At 39.1% G+C, this 18,522-nt stretch overlaps 1 protein-coding gene and 1 long non-coding RNA gene across 2 annotated transcripts; one reads left to right on the top strand and one right to left on the bottom strand.

Moving 5' to 3' along the window:
* Window positions 1-1,705: 1,705 nt before the first annotated feature.
* On the top strand, window positions 1,706-7,405 carry LOC107835636 (uncharacterized). Its single transcript, XR_001661446.1, has 3 exons — window positions 1,706-1,825; window positions 4,390-4,580; window positions 5,355-7,405. It is a non-coding gene; the product is annotated as an uncharacterized LOC107835636 (long non-coding RNA).
* A 2,228-nt stretch (window positions 7,406-9,633) lies between these two features.
* Window positions 9,634-16,395, bottom strand: LOC103134214 (atypical chemokine receptor 3-like). Its single transcript, XM_007546361.2, has 2 exons — window positions 16,194-16,395; window positions 9,634-12,522 (listed from the first exon to the last, which is right to left on the bottom strand). Exon 2 carries the CDS (start codon window positions 12,447-12,449, stop codon window positions 11,310-11,312), a length of 1,140 nt encoding a protein of 379 aa, XP_007546423.1. The 5' UTR covers window positions 12,450-12,522; window positions 16,194-16,395; the 3' UTR covers window positions 9,634-11,309.
* Window positions 16,396-18,522: the final 2,127 nt, after the last annotated feature.

Raw genomic sequence — 18,522 nt, 5'->3', positions numbered from 1 at the left:
CCTTTTGATCTGAAACATTATGTTCAAACAGCTCTATATATTGTGGCCCAAGAGAGCACATATGCACACATGCAAAAGTTCATATTTAAACAATGAAAAAAAAAAAAAAACCCAAAAAAACATGTTTATGAAAACTTGGCAACATGTCAGGAATCATAGCTCCAATTTATACAGGGATGTCTATAAAAGCTGTGAGAGAAAAAACAAGTTGATGTTTTCTGCTTTGTTGAAATATTACTCATTAATTGTTACGAGATCCAAAACAAAAGTCTAAAGTCATGAAGCGAGACAAAAAAAAAACAAAAAAAAAACATTCTGTAATTCTTGTCCACACACTAACTGCACTAAAATATGTAATGGACCAACTTATCAACAGGACATATCTAAACAGTAAGGAAACATGCTAGCATTTGTCTGGCACTTCAGGAAACTGCTCTTAATAAAACAATAACAAAAGAGTCATCAGGAGCCAGAACAAAATGTAACTTATGCTACGGCTTCCTACTCAGAAATATAAAATTATTTTGTTTGAGGAAGATACTCTGGGAGCAAAACATGTTTAGGTGTTTAGAGCCAGAACAAAATCTATGAAATATCATCATCAGCTTGAATTGCTACAAGTAGGTGACCAGAACACCAGAACAATTATTGAGTGCATTTTCAAGGTACAAATAAAAAACTAATTCCAATTTGTTTCTTTTTGTGCCTTGATACTTTGCTATTTATCATTAGCAATACAACCAAATAAAAAAACAAAAAAAAAAACTCCACAATTCTGTTTTACACACCAACAAAAAAAATCCCTTTTGATAACGAGGTATATTTTGTGCTAAATAAGGGGTAAAAAAAACGCCCTTTGTATAGCTTAAAGAAATATAAATTGTCATACAAACAGACATGTATTTTTCAGCTTTTAATAAGTTTTAAATGTGCATCCATGTTGAGTCCGTCTGGCTTGTGGTTGGCCAGACGGACTCCAGCTTTTCAAAACTTGGAAATCAGTGCGAGAGCAATTAAATTTTTCAAACTTCAATAGATTTTGAGTTTCTTTTATGAATAGAATTTATTATTGATTTGAATTCAGTTTATTATTGAAGGCTGATTTCCAATATAAGCCCACCCTTTAAATACTCCTGCTGAGGAAAACGATTTATCTTTGTCAAAAAGAGAAAAAAAAAAAAAACACGGATATGAGTTATCACTCTGAGTGAGTTATATGGGACGCAATCACAACACAAAGGTAGTACTGTGTTTTAATTTGTGAACGTACAGAAATTGAGCCTCTACTGCAACTGTTTTTCCCATGGGTATTTTATGAAGGCAAGTATTATTTCAGCCTCGACAATCAAAAAACATCACAGCTGTAGCAAAAAGATGTAGTCTGTCATTATGAAGGACCACCGCAAAGTAGCTATGTGAGCTTCTTTCCCTACATAAAATGGCAAAATCTTACATCAGAGGACAGTTTATGTCTTACAAATTCGATGTTTCACAAACTATCCACTGGCTGTGCCATGACTTATTAAGAACAAGGAGGCAGCTGCATGTTTATGAGCCTTATTAAAATTGCTCAGGGGCTGTAATGTCATGTTGACTTCACTGTGAAGCACGGTCTAGTCTGAAAAAACAAGGCGTGTTTATGTAGCAGAATGCCACAGTCTGACCCCAGACAGGAACCAAAGAAGGACATTTGGCTGCTCAAACATCACCACAGACAAAACATCTCCTGCAGCAAAAGGCTTGCTGTGTTTTTTTGTCACTTCACATAAATCCTGCTTTCAAACATGAGCGTGTCTGTTAACACACAGTGACAGCTGTGATAAAGGTAGGTCAGCACCTTTATTCATTCCCAGGAATCAAAATAAGCTCATTATCTGGACTTGGTCTCAAAGGGCTGTTGGGAAGTCGTTTATTATCCATATAGGAAAAATGGGAGGTTTTAACAGGAAACTATAGTAAACATGACCAAATTGTGTTCTTGAAGTAAATTTCTAACCATAATGCCACTTTCTACAAATGATATACTGATAGAAAAAAAAAGATGTGTTAATTAGACATGGGTTGATAGTAACTTAATATTTTAGATATCGCCTCATAATCAGTCTGATTCCTTATAAAACGCCTGACTGATATGACTTTAATAACTCAGCCAAGTGGTTTGCTTGGACTTGTATGTGTCCAAAAGCTGTTTTGCAATTGACTTATTTTCCTCAGAATGTCTGTGAAGATTTGATATTAGTTCTGACACGCGTGTCCAGTTTGAATGACTGAACCTGAGGCTGAGCATCGGGCTGAACTCTTGAAACCGTCAGGACGGTGAATGAATTAGGTGACTTCTAAACACTGGAAACAAAGTTTGGGCACGGCTTGTGGAATAAATCAACCCCCAATATGGGGCCTGAGCAGCAATGTGTCCGTCCTTGAACCATTACATTTGTGGATCTTGCAACGATTAGAGGTTTTCAAAAGAAATGGTTGAAAAACCACCGTGGAGCAGTAAGTGATGAAGAGGACTTCCCATAATTCAGAGTGCATGCGAAACTTATTTTAAAGACAGTGTCTAAACACGGCTTTATCTGTAAATCATGTTCAGAAGTTTAGTCAAGCATTCTCTCCAAGTAGAGCTACAGCAACCACTGAGCTACTGGAGTCCTTTGTTTCTTTTAGTCTGCACATTTATACATTTATTGGGGTAAAATGCAGGCAGCTCAGTGGTGTGGTTATTGCTGAAACCTCATGGCAACAACGCCTAAGGATTAAATATCAGTTTGGCAGGCTTCTGCAGGGTTTCTATGTCTCCCCTGCTTGGTTTTACTTGGGCTACTTAGGTTTCCTCCCACAATCCAGAAACATGCATGTTGGGTGAATTAGGGGTTCTCAGTTGACTTTGTGAGTGTGTGGATGCATGGATGTTTGTCTTTGTGTTGCCCTGCTGATGGATTGGTAAGGTGTCCAGGGTGAAGCCTGCCTCTAACCCAATGTCATCCCTCAACAATGAACCGGACAGACTAAGGTTTGTGGAAAGAAAAAAAATAAATAAAAGCAGAGCATTAGTATTTATTTTTTGATCATTGAGTAAAATGAATTGATTATTCAAGCCACTTGTTGACATTTATTTATTGTAGTCCCTTTTTATTTATTTGTTTCTTGTAATAATATTGTTTATTATGTGTGGTTGTACTTTTATAATTTTGATAAACAGATACACATAATGAATGAACAACATTAAGTTTGTTCACAGTTTAAGTTTTTTAAAGCAGCACAGCTGAAAAAACAGGTGACCATTTAAAAATAGTAGTTTTAGCAGAAGTACACAATGAATCCAAATTATTACGCAATGAGGATGCTGAGACGGTGATGTGAATTCTGTGATTCTGGATTTGCTCTGAAAAGTAGTTTGAGGTGTAATTAATTGAAGTTATTTGCATATGTTAGCTGTTTGACCTTAAGATATTGCTTTTACTCTTTATTTCCTTAAAGTCTGTCTTATGATATACAAGTGAAGTGAATACAATTTTACAAAATGTTAGGAATCACTTTGTGCTTGACTGAATCACATAGAAATACTGATGTTTTTAGTTTCCTTTTTTTGTGTATTTTAGGACAAAAACTGTACAAACAAAGCAGTTTTTGAGTCAGGAAATATGACTTGTGCTGAAATAAAAAAAATAGTCCAACACTTGAAAGTAATATCTAAATTTTTTCAACATGTTTCTTCTGAATTTGAATAATAGTTCTGGAGTGATGCATCCAGAGTCCTGACATTAATCTGATAGAAAATCTATGCAGAAAGCTAAAGATTAGGGTGATGTCAAGGAGGCCTTCCAATGTCAAGGACTTGATAAGTAAAAACAAATACCAGTGAAAACATTCAAGTGTGCAGTCATAAGAAGGGTTTGTGATGCCCATAGAGACTTTTACAGTGATTATTTTGAAGGATATGAATAATTTTTGACAAGCCGTTTTATAAAACTTAAATAAAAACAAAAATATTTCTTAATGTCATTAAGAGATCAGTAGAGTTCACACTTTAAACACATTGAACCTTGATACATTGAGCTACAGCGGTGCTCTAATCGTCCCTCCTGTCAGCTGAAAACAGGAAAACGAGGCTGCTATTCACACACGCTAAGTAAATGAACAACACCAGCTTGAAAGTGTCGCCTGGTGTGATGAGACTTGATTCGACCCAGATGGCAGTGCTAGAATTTGACATTAACGTGATTCATAAAGGCATGGAAAGTTCAGGTCGAGTGGCAGTGTAATGATGTGGGAATATCTGGTGCACTTTGGGCCTATTAGTACAAACTTAAATAATTGAATGCTTCTGCTGTTTACTTTCTGGAGGATGCCAGAAAGCTGAAATCATCACAAACTTTGTGTTTGCAGTACTGCAGCAGCCTCCATGTTGACCCGATGTCAATCCAAATGGGATGTGATGGAGCAGGAAATTTGCATCTTGGATGTGCAGCTAACAAATCAGAGCCATAATTATATCAATTATAATTCCATCATTTAAATATGAACCAAAACATTTCCAACACCTTGTTGAATCTACGCCATGTTAAACAGTTCTAAAGGTAAAAGAGGCTAAAATGGAGCAGAGTGTTTAAATCATTCAGCAAAAAGGACATATCCAGCCATACTTTCTGTTCTTAAGGTTTTCAAACATTATCAGTTAAACTTTATTGTTTTCTCAGGATAATGGTATAATTAATACACAGTGACTGACAGCCCTTGGTCACAACAAAGCCAGATGAAATATGTTATGTCATATTTTTAAGAGAGAACCAAGAGATATGATAGCAAACTACTAGACTCATTTGCTAACTTCTGTGCTTCTTTTTGTTTGTTCTGAATTGATGCTTAATTCCAGATAGTTTTTTTGTTTATTTGACTGTGATTCCAGGCCAACATCATCATGCCTGTTTATAGCCATGCATAACAAACAAATAAAAGTAATCGTCTTAGCAGACTCATCCACTGGGTTCGCTGCGTACACACTCAACTTTAATTATCTATCACTCATTGTTTAGCTGTTAGTTGCAGCTGGATGAGATATCCTAAACCTTGGAAAAATAAATCCTTTGGTGTTGTTTATGAAGCGACCAAAGCTCAGTCTTCCAGAGAGTTCTTTTGAGAGTTGTAGTCCTGTTGCATGAAGCGGAAATTTGTTTTAAAGACATATCATCAAACTGGTGATAGTTCCCAGCTCACTTAAAGACTCTGCCTTCATCACAATTAAATCAGGGTACATTAAATGAGGCATGTATTTGTAAATTTCTTCATCGCTTCATCAAAAATCCAGTTCAGTTGTCTCCAAACCTTTTTTTCTTCTTCTCCTTTCCTTTTAGACTAAACATCTGACCTACATCTGGCCACAGGGGTTGTCCTTTCCTGCTGACAGTAGTGGATCGCTAAACTAACCCAGACCATGAGGTTTTCTTCATATGACCACTAAAAACTCCCTCTGACAACAAACAGCTGCTTCATTAAATATTTAAAGCCTTTTATGTCACCCTCTTCAAGTCCTTTACTACATGGAGCAAATCAAGTGCAAACTATATTAGGAATCAACATTCATGCTTGGAAACAGTCCAGAAACAATATTATAGTTTCTTTGACCACACAGGGATGTTTGCCTTAGGATCATCGGATAACTCTGCGTAAAATTTCAAAGTGCGCACCTCCTGGGGAAGACGGGAAAGAATCCATGTGCCATAAATTACTCTGTGCCGCTGCACCTCGTTTCTATTTCATTATTCATTCATGTTATCTTGTCTCAGTGAAAGATAGAGGCCATTATTGTGAAATGAGAAGCAAAAGAACCTCACTCCATTAACAGAATTTATGCTCCATTACGTCCGCTTATTAAATCAAACCAAAGCAGATAGTCGGCCATTAAGTAACTGCTGTTAAATCAGAGAAAATCTGATTTAAGGAAAATGAGAGCTGAGCATTTTGGTATTCTCAGTTCCCAGACTTGACGCTTGAGGCAGTTTAGATTCTGATATTCTTCACTCAACGTGTTTCCTTTGTTTTGGCGAGGAGCTCGCACGCTGTCTACGCTCCAGGAAAACATAGAGCTACAATTAAAGGCAAGGTGATAAAAGAGCCTCAGCTTGCTCCTCTGAGGCTGGTTCAGCATTTTAACTGCACCGCGTTAGAGTTTGGTCACGAAAAGGTTCTCAGTGATAGGTTTGATACTTCTGCATGTGAAACATCTTAAAGCAGAATAATCTAATTAGAGCTGGCAAACTGTGACAAAACACAGCAGTTCATAACATAAATGCATTCCTGGGGAAATGTAGGCCATTTAACTGGAGTGCAGCCTCACTTTTCACCCTGAGAAACCCCGTCTCCCAGGAATTGGCTATTTAAAAAATCCAGCATCGGCACATTTACAGAAATGAAGTTTTTTTTTTGTCAGATTACTTTCATCATAATTCAAATAGTGGTTCCAAATGCAGCAGTAAAAGTTAAATAAAAAAACAAAACAAAAAAAACAACCATAGCTTACATGTTCCACTTCAAGCATTTTGGTCAATTTTGATGGTTTACTGAAGCCTGAGAACACTGTTTCCTAGAATATTATGTGAGACCAATGAAAATATATTTTTAAGTAAAAAAGACGCCATGTTTTTTCCTACACATTGTTGCACCTAAGCATAAGAATTAGGTGTACAAGATAACTTGTATTTTGAAGCAAAGCTCATGCAAGTAACTTAAAAAGATTCAGAAGTTGTTGACAGCGGCTGGCAGCACATAAACGTATCCAGGACACTGGATACACTCCATTCCCTGTGTTGAGCCACTCCTAGGCCAGAAACATAAATGTCTTACCTGGGCCGAAATGGAATTTGGGAAAATGTTGCTCACTGCTCTAAAGTTTTCTTTTCAGGTAAAAGTAATTTAGCATCCTGTTTTAAGTCCCAGAGTTTAGGAAGTTTGAGGTGCAGAGGGAAGTTTTCCACAGTCAGTGATTGTTTGAGGAGCAATGTTATCTGCTGCTGCTGGTCCACTGCGATTTATCAAGATTAGAGCATGTCATGTTTCCATCGGCTGACAAACTTTATGGAAGTGATGATTTCCTTTTCTAACACAAGTTAGCCCCTTTTCACACTGCCAATAGTACCAATATCTGATTTAACAACCACAGTAAATCAGATATTGATAGACCAGCAAACTGGCCTGACATCATTTATTAAATAATCTTTGAAGTATTGTCATGACAAACCAGAGTCACGGGCCGATCATTTTCTGTCATGATCAGTGTTTCTGTGTATTTATTTTTAAGGGTTTTCTGTGTTCAGTGTTTCAGTTTTTAGCTGTGTGCTAACTCTCTGCTGTACTGCCTGTTCTGGACTGCTGAGTTTTCTTCATTAAATCGATCATCTTTATCACAACCTGGGCCTCTGCGTCTCTCTTCACCACCTCGCAACCGCCACACATGACATTTTCATGCCAGTAATGATGCAGCAATTCATTCAAAAGGAAATCCATCCGTGTATTGAGTTTTATACGTTGCGCAGTATGTGGACAAGCTTTTCAGTAGGTTGACATTTCTGTGTAAAATGCACTTTTAATTGGTGTAATGTAAGTCACAAATTTATTTTTCTGATCCAATAATCAAAGTTAACAGAAAATCAGCTTTTTGTGTAATTACACTTTTTAATTAATTTTCAACAACATTGTCATTACTGGGATCCAAGTGTGCTCTAGACTTATTTTTCAATTTCCGCTAACAAACATACAAAAAAATAACATTGCATACAAACGTCTCCTTGTTTCTCATGCATTTATGAACATATATTATCATGTAATATTTTCAAGTAACTTGTTACAGTCGACGGTTCTCACAGGGACATCCTCATTTTGTAGTTGAAACTTTTATCCTCTGTCTCTTGCACCTATAAACCAATGAGCCTTTAGACTTACACATTCTAGATACGCATACTTGTTCACTGAATCTATGTGTGGGCCGCTGAGATAATAACGTTGCTCATCATCACGCCTCTAGAAAGTGATATCTTAATATGTCTCTGGCTCCAACACAGAGGATTTTTAGCTTCAATGATAAAAGGGAAAACACTGTTTAGATCAGCGCTGTAGAGGAGCTCTGTCTCTACTTTCATAGCATTTTAATTACACTTCAGATAGTCTTTGTATATTCCAAGCACACACCAGATGGGTTTAATTAGGACCTATCACTGTTTCTTTAAAATCCACTTGCATGGTGATCACTTTCAAGAGCAAAGCCTTTCATACCTTATTACAAAGCATTGTGTATTTGTTGAAGATGAGTTAGTAAGTGGAGGATCGCTGACCTGTAAAAAGCCTCTGGAAGGTATTGACGGGGTCAGATGAGAAGGTCTCACATAGGGAAAATAATTCAGAACAAGAAAGGAGAGGGAGGCCTGTGCACACTAGGAGTGCTGCAAGATCAAGGCTGTGTCTGGAAAAGAAAGGAAACTGGAGGGGTATCATTAGCAGGTCACTCGCTTAGTTTAACCTTCAAAATTCCCCGCACAGCTTCCTTATCAGCCTGACCTGAAACAGAGTGGCAGGACTGCGCCAGCAGCTCCGCAAACAACACGTGCTTCCTTGGTTTCACCAGTGCAAACCTTTAGCACAGCTTTCAAACGAAATACACTGTCTCAAGGGTATCAGAAATGGGACTAAAAGCTTTGGAAAAGAATGAAAATATGTTGCTAAAGACGAGCAATAAAAAAAGGATTTCAGTTTTTATTGCTTATGCTTTTTAAAATAATTTTCCTGAGATTTCACACCACATCCATTCTCTGCCACATTTTCTTTATAGAAAGGCGCGATTCAATAAGAACTCGTGTGAGACAGGATCTTCATGAAACATGAAAATGATTTGTTGCATGAAAACAAATGCAACAAATGGAAATCATTTGTTGGTTTGAGTAAGTTAATAGTTTTCTCTTTATTAAACATATTTTCATTCCCTACACACATTCATATCCATTAGATTAAGTACAATCTAATGAGATTTGATTAGTCTCTAGTGAGACTTGTCAAACATATTTTTGGAACTGTGGGAAAAAGGCAGAGTACCCAGAGAAAACCTGCACAAGCTGGGGCTGAGCCCAGGAACTTCTTGCTTCAAGGCAGCAGAACCAACAGCAACTTGGACATGACAAATCACAAACTAAAGTGCTCCAAACCAACAAAGTCTTTCTTTGTAAGTGGAAACTCAAAAGAAATTTGCGCTGTTGTTTTGGAAAGAGGAGAGCGACATTTTTCTGCTCTTTTGCTGTAGTGTGCGTCAGTAACTGGATAATGTGTTTTTTCCTCTAAGTTTCAGCAACTGAACCATGACCAGACTTAAAGTTCAGTGTGCATTTTCCGGGACAGCTGGAATAAACCTCAGAAAGTGATACTTATTTACTTTTTTTTTTTTTTCCTGAAGAGGCTTGATGCCTTTTGTGTTTATTTTGAACTTAATAACTCAGACTCAGTGGAAAATGTTTTTTCAAAACCACATTCCATCAACATTAATCCCTTAACATGTTACATGACTCATAATGAGTAAACACAATATTAGCCATACTAAAATTAGAAGTGCACTTTTTGACCAAAAAAACACTGAAGCAAAATGTTTTTTTGTTTTTTTTTTCTGTTTTTATTATATAACAAAACACATGCTATACAATACAATGCAAAGGGAATGCTTGTTGTCTTACAAAAAACATGTTTGTGTCTCTGCTCTTTTCTTATCCTACATAAAATATTTGCAAAAGGCATACAAGTGTAACACAAAACCCACTACGACATCATATCAAAATAACACGGTGAATAAAATGTATCTCTCTATACTCTCAATGTTTAACACATAAACATTATCCCTTGGTGTCAAGCTTTTGGTTCATGTACAGATAAACAATCAAATCTGAATTAGTACGTTGATATTTACGCAATTTGATCTCAGACAGGCATATTGTAAAGCTGTTCACCGCAGCTGCAGACTCCATTACAGGACGCAAGCCGCTTATTAATGTCATTAGGTCATAAACTGTGAGCTGTCTGTGGCAGACAGAGAAGGATTATTTACACACGGACATGTGTAACTGCCACAACTTTCAATAATATAATTTACTGACATAACAAAACATACTGTATTATGTAATAAAGGAGTATTCATTGACATCTGGAGCTTTTTATTCTTGCTTTATAAGATCAGTAGTCTCAGCAGAAGCCTACAGATAAAAGTGGAGAACGTTTATGTCCAAAAAAGCAGGAGAAAATAAAAAGAAATTTCAACATTTTTGAACAGAGGTTTTGTTAAGGGCTTATAAGGAGTTAATATATGAACTGGTGTTTTCATTTAGTATAAATCCAGACTGATGAGTTTCAGAAAATGGATCTAGAATGGGAGAGACGGAAACCAAAGAGCACTTTCACCATCTTAAAATATCTTCAATATAAAAATGTCATTGTTGTTTATAAGTAGAAAATGCTATTTTAGAAACATTTGAACTATTTTTATGTCAATGTTGAGCTTTATGTGCAAAGACAGAGAGTAACAACCAAAAGGAAAAAAAAATAAAAAATACCACACCTTCAAGCTAGGTTGATAGGCCAAGGTATGGTATGCTAACTTTAGCTAAGCTAGTAAGCTTAGCTAAAGCTTGCCTGCTTAGCAAGCTTTAGCTAATGCTTCATAACCTCTGATGCTTCAGAAATGACGGTTCATAATCAAATTGCAGACAAGAGTGCTATAAATACTTAAGCAACAGCTACAAAAAAAATTGAAAAAAGTGAAAACGTTTTGGATTTTAAAAAGAAAATCCTGTTTCTGGAGGCTTCAGCTGACTAAAATGAGGTTGTAATTCACAATGTGGCAGCAGGACAAAAGCAATGGAGCCAGATAGCGGCTCAGCTGCAAATGATGAGGAAATGTTGTACAATATGAGAAATTGTGCGAAGAGTTTGCATTACGACAGAAAAGAGACAAACAGTGTAAATGTACATAAATACACAAAAGTAGACTACAAAGATATTATTCCGCTGATAATATACATCACTCATTACATGCACACTAATTCACAGAGCATACACACATAATAAAAAAAAATAATTTCAAACAATTTACACTCAATTTTGGTTTTTCATCTACAATGATTTGTAAATCAGCTGCTATTATAAACTGCTTTAAGTGCTTTTTGATCAGTCTTCAAGTCTTTCAAGGTCTAAAGCAGATGTCTGTGAAAAGGATGCTCGATTGGTTTAGAGCAGATAAATCAAGCGGAGCACAAGTTCATATGTTGCTAGACTCACTGAGATCAGATCAGTGGCGGGTTTTCTACAGCTGAGTATTCAGTCTCCGACATGTTATTAGTCTCAATAAGACGTGCCAAGCCCGTTCGAGTTGAGTATTTGAAAATGAAGGCCTTCATGAGGTCGTAGCGGTAGTTTCGATTGATGAAGTTGTAGAGAATGGGGTTGAAACAGCAGTGGAGCAGGGACAGGCACTGAGTGAGGTGCAAGGCCACGAAGAGCACGTTCTCCAGGCCACAAGTCAGTGGCACCAGGCCCAGTTGTGACAGTGCGTCAACCAGCAGAGCAGCATGATAAGGACCCCAGCAGGCCAGGAAAATCACAATGTAGGCCAGAATTACCCTGCGGCTCACACGGCGCTCCTGCTCCAAATGGGAAGACGATGATGATGACGATGAGGAGGAAGAAGAGCGGCTGAAAGCTCTGGCCAGCAGGGCGTAAAACACTGCAATGACCGGAAAGGGAAGAACAAAGCCCAGCAGGATGAAGCTGAGCTGCACTCCCACCATCCACTCCCTGTGGCTTTCCTCTGGATACTCCGGCCTGCACACCATGGTGTCGCTGTGCAACGACTTCACAGCACGCAGGAAGTAGGTTTCAGGAGAAGACGCCACCAAAGCCAGAAGCCACACCCCAAAACACGCAGCTCGACGGATCAACTTCCTGCGAGCGCCTCCCTCTTCTCTGGGCTGCGTCACGGTCAGGTAGCGGTCCACGCTCATGCAGGCCAGGAAGAAGATGCTGCCAAAGAGGTTCACAGAGAAGAGCAGGTGCGTGAGCTTGCATGCCACTTCGCCAAATGGCCAGTGGCCATGTTGGGCCAGGGAGCTCACCCACACAGGCAGAGTGATGCACACGCATAAATCTGCAACTGCTAGGTGAGCAATGTACATATGCGTCTCATGGCGAGGCGTGGAGTCTCTTTGGGCACGGATGTTCACCCAGAGGACCAGACTGTTGGCAGCCAGTCCGATGACGAAGATAAAAGTGTAGAGGATGCACATGGAGTACAGCAGAGCAGTGCGGTTAAAAGCTGTGGTGCACACCATCACATCCACTCTTGATATGTTGCTGAAGCTGTCGGAGACGTTCAGCTCTCCGAGGTTCTCCCAAAGCTCCTCCAGCTCAGTGGCGCTAAGGCTCATTTTGTGACACTGGGGTGGAAGACCACAGACTACTGGGAGGTAATGCACACCAGAAGTCCTACAGGGATGGGTTCTGTGAAGACATAAAAATAACTTAATAAGTTTTTACAAGCAGTTAGATGTCAGGAGAAACATCAAAGCATTGTCTGGTGACTGAGATCTGCAAGCTAAAATTGATCAGCCAGTTTGCCAGTCAAGTGAATGCTCCAACCAGGTCAGCCTTTGGTGTGAACACCGTTACTGAGGGACAAAGACTGAAAGATATACATTCAAAGAATGTATATTCTATGTATTCGCTCATGTGTCTGCAGTTCATTTAGGTTGCAGAAGTGTTAGAGAACAACACTTTTGTCAGATAACAGGAATGTGGTTATGTAGTACAGCAAAGTTGCACATTTTTTCCTTTTGAGCTTTCGACTTCTGCCTATTTTGGAACATGATGAATTTGGAAACATTGCTTTTTGAAAATTTCAGTGTTAAGGCAAGCACAGGCAATACACACAAAATGTAAACCTTCTATGTGTTTTCTTTAAGTACAATTATTTAACGAGAAATATTACAAAACCTTGACCTGACAAAATTCCGATTGGTGCATTTGTACTTGGAGAGTTATTCAGCTGCAGAAACCATGTTTTGTTTTACAAGAGGTCTCACTGAGCTAGTAAAATATAAGATCGCGAAGAATCAAACCCTAATGTGGTTAAGTTGTTAAAACAGTGCTTTCATGAGTTCCTAACACCTTTCTGTTATCCTCTCATAAATGGTGGGGTGTTTCAATGATGGATGTGCACTCTGGGGGCAGCACAATAAATGTTTACATTAGCTCCACTGGCAGAGGGAGCCGAGTGGACATAAGGAAGCGGGACCGAGAAATCCAAACACGGTGTATTTCCGGAGCATTCTGGGCATTCCAAGATAAAGCACTGGTGAGGGTGGGAAATCCAATGCCTCTTTAAAAGAGGTTTTTAGCTTTGTTTTTTTTTTTCCTTAGCATGCTTGTTTTTGTAAAACACATTGCATCCCATGTCTTTTCTCCGCTCATGAGGCAGGAAAAGAGAGGGCGAGAGATCAGCTGTCACCACCCAGTTGATCAAAGAAAAAGTTGCACATGGCTCCGAATACGTCATCTTGCAACATCTGATTCTAATAAAGCACGAACGCAACATAAGATTTCAAACCTGGAGTAAATGTAAGCAAACGAAGCAGTCGGGCGGATAAAAGAAGTCGGCGTCTCCAGCCCTTTGGACACTGAGAGTCTCACCCCTGCCTGGCCCGCATTGGCAGCTTTTTTTCCCTGCAATGTCTCTCTCTGCTAACTGTCAGCCCACCACAGTGTGAGAGATCAGAGGTGAGGGGTGATGGATCAAAACCAGAACACGAGTGGCTTAACCCTGCCGTTTGCCCCTCGCTGACTCGTACGCCCACAGAGTGAATTGTGTGCAAAGATCAGCAGGGGGGTGCCTGACGGCTGCAAAATGCTTTGGCCGAGGTTAAAAAGAGGGTCACCGACCACTGGTTTGGGCACAGCACGCTACAGAGCAGTGAAATGTGACCGTGTCAGACATCTGTCTGTGGGGAGAGGCTAATGCTGCACACGTGATAATTGGCACAGAGTCACACAGGATGAGGAATGACGAAGTGTATGAAAAGAAGTTGAAAAAGGACACCTGGAACCTATAGAAAGAGCAGTTATTTGGGGATGGTCTGCCAACTTGTATTCACTCACTTTAGAAAACATGTGCCTTTTCAGTATTTATCAGATTACGTACACGTGAAGCAAATCAAAAGAAACACATTTAGTTTTAACAGAGATGAGTTTGAAATCATCAGGGGGTGTTAATCATCAGGGTTGTATTAACTGACTTCTGCTACCTTCCTTCTTCCTCCCAGTCTTCTGTGTCTGACATTTTTCATCTTTTCAATTGTACAATAGATTGTTGTGAATTCATGTAAAAGTTGTTGTTTTTCTTTACATGCTTGAAAAGGAATTCATGTCCAGTCGTTTCTGTTTCGAATTTTGTCATATACTGTATTTCGTCAACTATCTGATAGACCTACTCAAAGTACTCTATACGTGTGAAAAAAAAACTTACATGGCTTAAACAGTTTTATATGAATAAAAATCTGAAAAGTGTGGCACGCCCTTATATTCAGCAGCCCTGAGGTAAAATAGTCACTCCTCTTTTGGAATGGATTTCTACCATTCCTGCACATTTTTCTTTTTTTTTTTTTGTTTTTGTTTTTGTAGAATAGCACTTGCTTAGTTACATCCATGTCTTGTGTGTTTTCGGGCGATGAACACTGCTGCACGATATGATAAAAGCTTGAGTTATTGTTTCGCTATCAAAACCTGCTTTATACATTTCCACAACTTCACCCCTGGCCTGTCAGCTCTGTTACTCGGTCTTTATGATAGAGTTGTTCACTAAAGCTCTCTAACAAACCTCTGAGGCCTTTGCAGATTAACCGTATTTACACTGAGAGTGATTTACACACAGGATGACTCTATTTACTAAGTAGCTGGCTGCTGAAAGCAATTGACTGCACAGGATTTCCTTTACGGGAATCAGAGAAAATAGGTGCTGAATAAAATGCATACCACATTTTTTTTTTTTTTTTTTTAGATTTGTTTGAAAAAAGAAAGGAAATAAAAAAAAAGAAAATCATGTGCCATTTGGCTACTACTTCATAATTCATAGGTCTATTAAACAAAATCTTAATAAAATACACTGAAGACAATATTTATTAAAAAAAAATCCAAGCTTTTAACTCTGCAATTGTGTTATTATGGCAGTTGTCTGGGTACATTTCTGTATTTCACGCATAACCCCTCGCATAAATATGCCCGTATCGACAGAAGGTTTTACTGATTGCAAGACTTTTAACTTATTCCTTTGAGATAACTCTGATTGAACGCATATCTGATGCCCTTCTCTTAAATCATCTCGATAAGATAGGAGATATTCGCTTAAATTGTGAGCGCTACAGCCGCGACAATCCCACGCAACTCGAACTCCTGTAATTATATGGAAAATACCTTTAAGGTGCCAGGTCGCCCCACGGGCTTCAAGCGAATTAACCTCCTGACACCCGCAACATCAGATAACAAACAGACTGCACATAAAGCCTCCCTCTTCCCCACTGTATGTTTACCTCTCCTTTTCTCCACGTTTTTAACCCGCTCTGCGGTCACAAAGAAGGGCCGAACGTCATTTGTTTCACAATACGCCAAATCGTTTCATGTGCAAATGCTGGTAGAGGTGAATAGCGCAGGTGCAGCGTTTTCGTCAGACGCCGCTCCTGTCAGTCCCGATCGACAGGCTCCCGGATAAAATCTCTGGCCTCTTTGCACGGGACCCGGTGTTTCCGCGTAGATAACCGGTGAGGTGTCACTGGGTGCGTTATTACGCATGAACTCCTAATGGAACGAGCGATCCCAGCCTGCTGGTGCTCACAGCGGATGCATACAGTGTCACTGTAGTCATTGTTGATTTGGATCAGGCTGTCAACAAACCTTTATCAGATTTGAAGCCAAAGTCTCACTCAAGACTCGAGGCAAACAAATGGCGCAAACACGCAAACGAGCGACAGAAATTGCAACCGACACTTTTTTTTTCCAGCAGAAAGGTGTTAGAAAAGTTGCCGTGATTCCTTGAAAGAGCGAAGTATTTATAGAAAAGCAAGCAGAGGAAAGTCGCAGCATCTCCGTTAAAAAGTTTCGCTTCTTCTTCACCGAACGCTTACCTGATTTTCTTTTTTGTTGTTGTTGTTCTTTTCAGTCTTCTCCTTTCTTAATCGCAGTCTTTCGTCTGTGGATCAGATTTGTTTGAGATTACTTCGGGTGTTTCAAAGAAACCTCCACTCTGCAGCGAGTGAGAGAGAAAGAAAAAAAAACTTCGCGTGTGCCTCACTCCTTCTGCAGCAAATGTGATCCACTCCCTCGACCTGCACTTGCTGATAAAAAAAAAAAGCTACGCCTCCTAAGGCTGGTCCCAGCAGTGCTGCGTACTGATATGGCATCACCTCCGGCATTCAAAACATCACGCAGGCCAGCGTGATGAGAAAAAGAGAGAAAAAGAAAAAAACAGAAACGAGCATTTCTGCCTGTTTTTCCCCAGAGCCTTCCAGTGAAACAGTAAAGAGTGTAAAAGCGTCTGTGCGCTATTTCAGCGTCATCAGCTTATTACAATGTAATCGAAAGTAAATTTATTTCAGTCATTCAAATCAAAAAGTGAAACTTGTTTGAATTCATTGCATGCAGAGCGTTATATTTAACATTTTATTGGTGTCATTTTGTTATTACAGTAGCTTAGAACTTACAAAAACACAAACACTTTTAGAAAACTAGAATACTACATATCAATTAAAAAAAATGTATTCGCCCACACAGTGTATTGACTTGATAGTTGTCCAGATGCTGGTTTAATTTTCCAGCTGGACTTGGCACATGCACTGCCAAAAGAACCGTAACTCTGTGAGTCACCATGACAAAGATAAATGTGAGACAGCAGAGCTAACCCTGCAGATGAGCTGGAGAACTCAATTAAACAACTTAAAGCTGCTTAGACAGTGCATCTAAGCTGAGTCACAGTCTGATCTTCACGTTGGTGCAGTTCATTTCAATTCACAGGACCTCCGCCTGTTTTCTGCCGTGCTAAGAAAGCTCACATTGCTGTAATTACAGCCTTCAGCTCGCCTGTATTGCATAGTCAGGGTAAGAAGCTTCCAAGGTCCCCGGTTCAGGAATGGCTTAACACAAGGAATGCGACAGTTGTAGCCCATATCCTGGACAAGTAGCCCAAGTCAATGTGTGGTGGTTCTTGAAACACTGCAACCCATGTTTTCACTAAACTTTTGAATGGGGTTTAATCTTCCTTGTGCATCTTACTCTACTCCAGTTTGTTCATCCACTAAACTTTCCCGTAAACAGTTTGGACAAAGCACTCTGCAACAGCCAGTTCTTTTTGCAACAATCCGTTTATTGCTCACCCTCCTTGTGGAAGGAGTCAACGTCGACAACAAGTTTTATCAACTGAAAAAAAAGCCCGCAAACAACAACGGGGGCAAATACATGCGATACACTTTTCCACAATGACTAGTCAGGGGCAGTGATTTCTGCCCCACCCCAATTTGCCTAGATATGAAACCGAAGTTTCAGTGAACCACAACGATCGCCTTCTGCATCCACCCAAAACCAACAAATGGGTTTAACCCCACATCCACTTCAACAGAGGTAACTGACAACACAGAGAGAGAATATTAACCCACCATGGTAGAAAACATTACTCTGCCATGGTGGTTTGGTGTAACATGTTAAATATGTTTTCAGAAAAAGACATTAAACATCAGTCTTTGACTGTACAATGTTTTTCACTTAGCGATGGACTGACTGAAATAAATGACATTTCTAATAATATTGAATGAGTCTGTAGTTACTGCAGAACCACTGAACTTAACCACACTAGTGCTGCGTTGCTGTGAGTCAACATAAAGCCAGTGACACCAAAGAGTAATGTGTTTGTATTTGTGAATGAATTTATCTTTTAAATATTTCAGTGGTGATTATGTATTCTGTAGCTAAAGGAGTTTTCCAGCACAGTGCAATACTGTGCATTGGGTGAGAAGCATTGTAGCAACAATGTGTTGCATTCAAATATCAACTGAGCTACGTTTAGGCCCAGCTAGTCTGACCCATTGCAGATTCAAATTTGACATTTTAATTCAATCAAGAAGTTAGTTTCTGATCATAAAAATATGTTAGAGGGGTCACTGCATGATTAAAAACATTTAGCTGTTCTTATCTGTTTGAACTTATATTAAAAATGATATCTAAACCTTTCTTATAGTTGCTGACCACCTTCTTTACATGTTTCCATGGGAAGTTTTATTATTTTGGGTGGTTAGCTCCAAGTCTTTGAGGTTAGAATGGTCGCCTGCCATCATCGTAATCTAATTAAGTATAATTTTGGACTTAACTAAAAGTTCCTGTGAAAAGGAAGGAGGGTTGATGCTGAAGTGTCTAAAAGAAGCATTTTGTGATCTAGTGTCAAACTTCCTTCTTTTCTCCTGCTCA

This window comes from Poecilia formosa, unplaced genomic scaffold (genome assembly GCF_000485575.1).
Source record: "Poecilia formosa unplaced genomic scaffold, Poecilia_formosa-5.1.2 Scaffold16, whole genome shotgun sequence".
NCBI classification, from domain to species: Eukaryota; Metazoa; Chordata; class Actinopteri; order Cyprinodontiformes; family Poeciliidae; genus Poecilia; species Poecilia formosa.
This window is presented reverse-complemented; position numbering and strand designations above follow the sequence as displayed.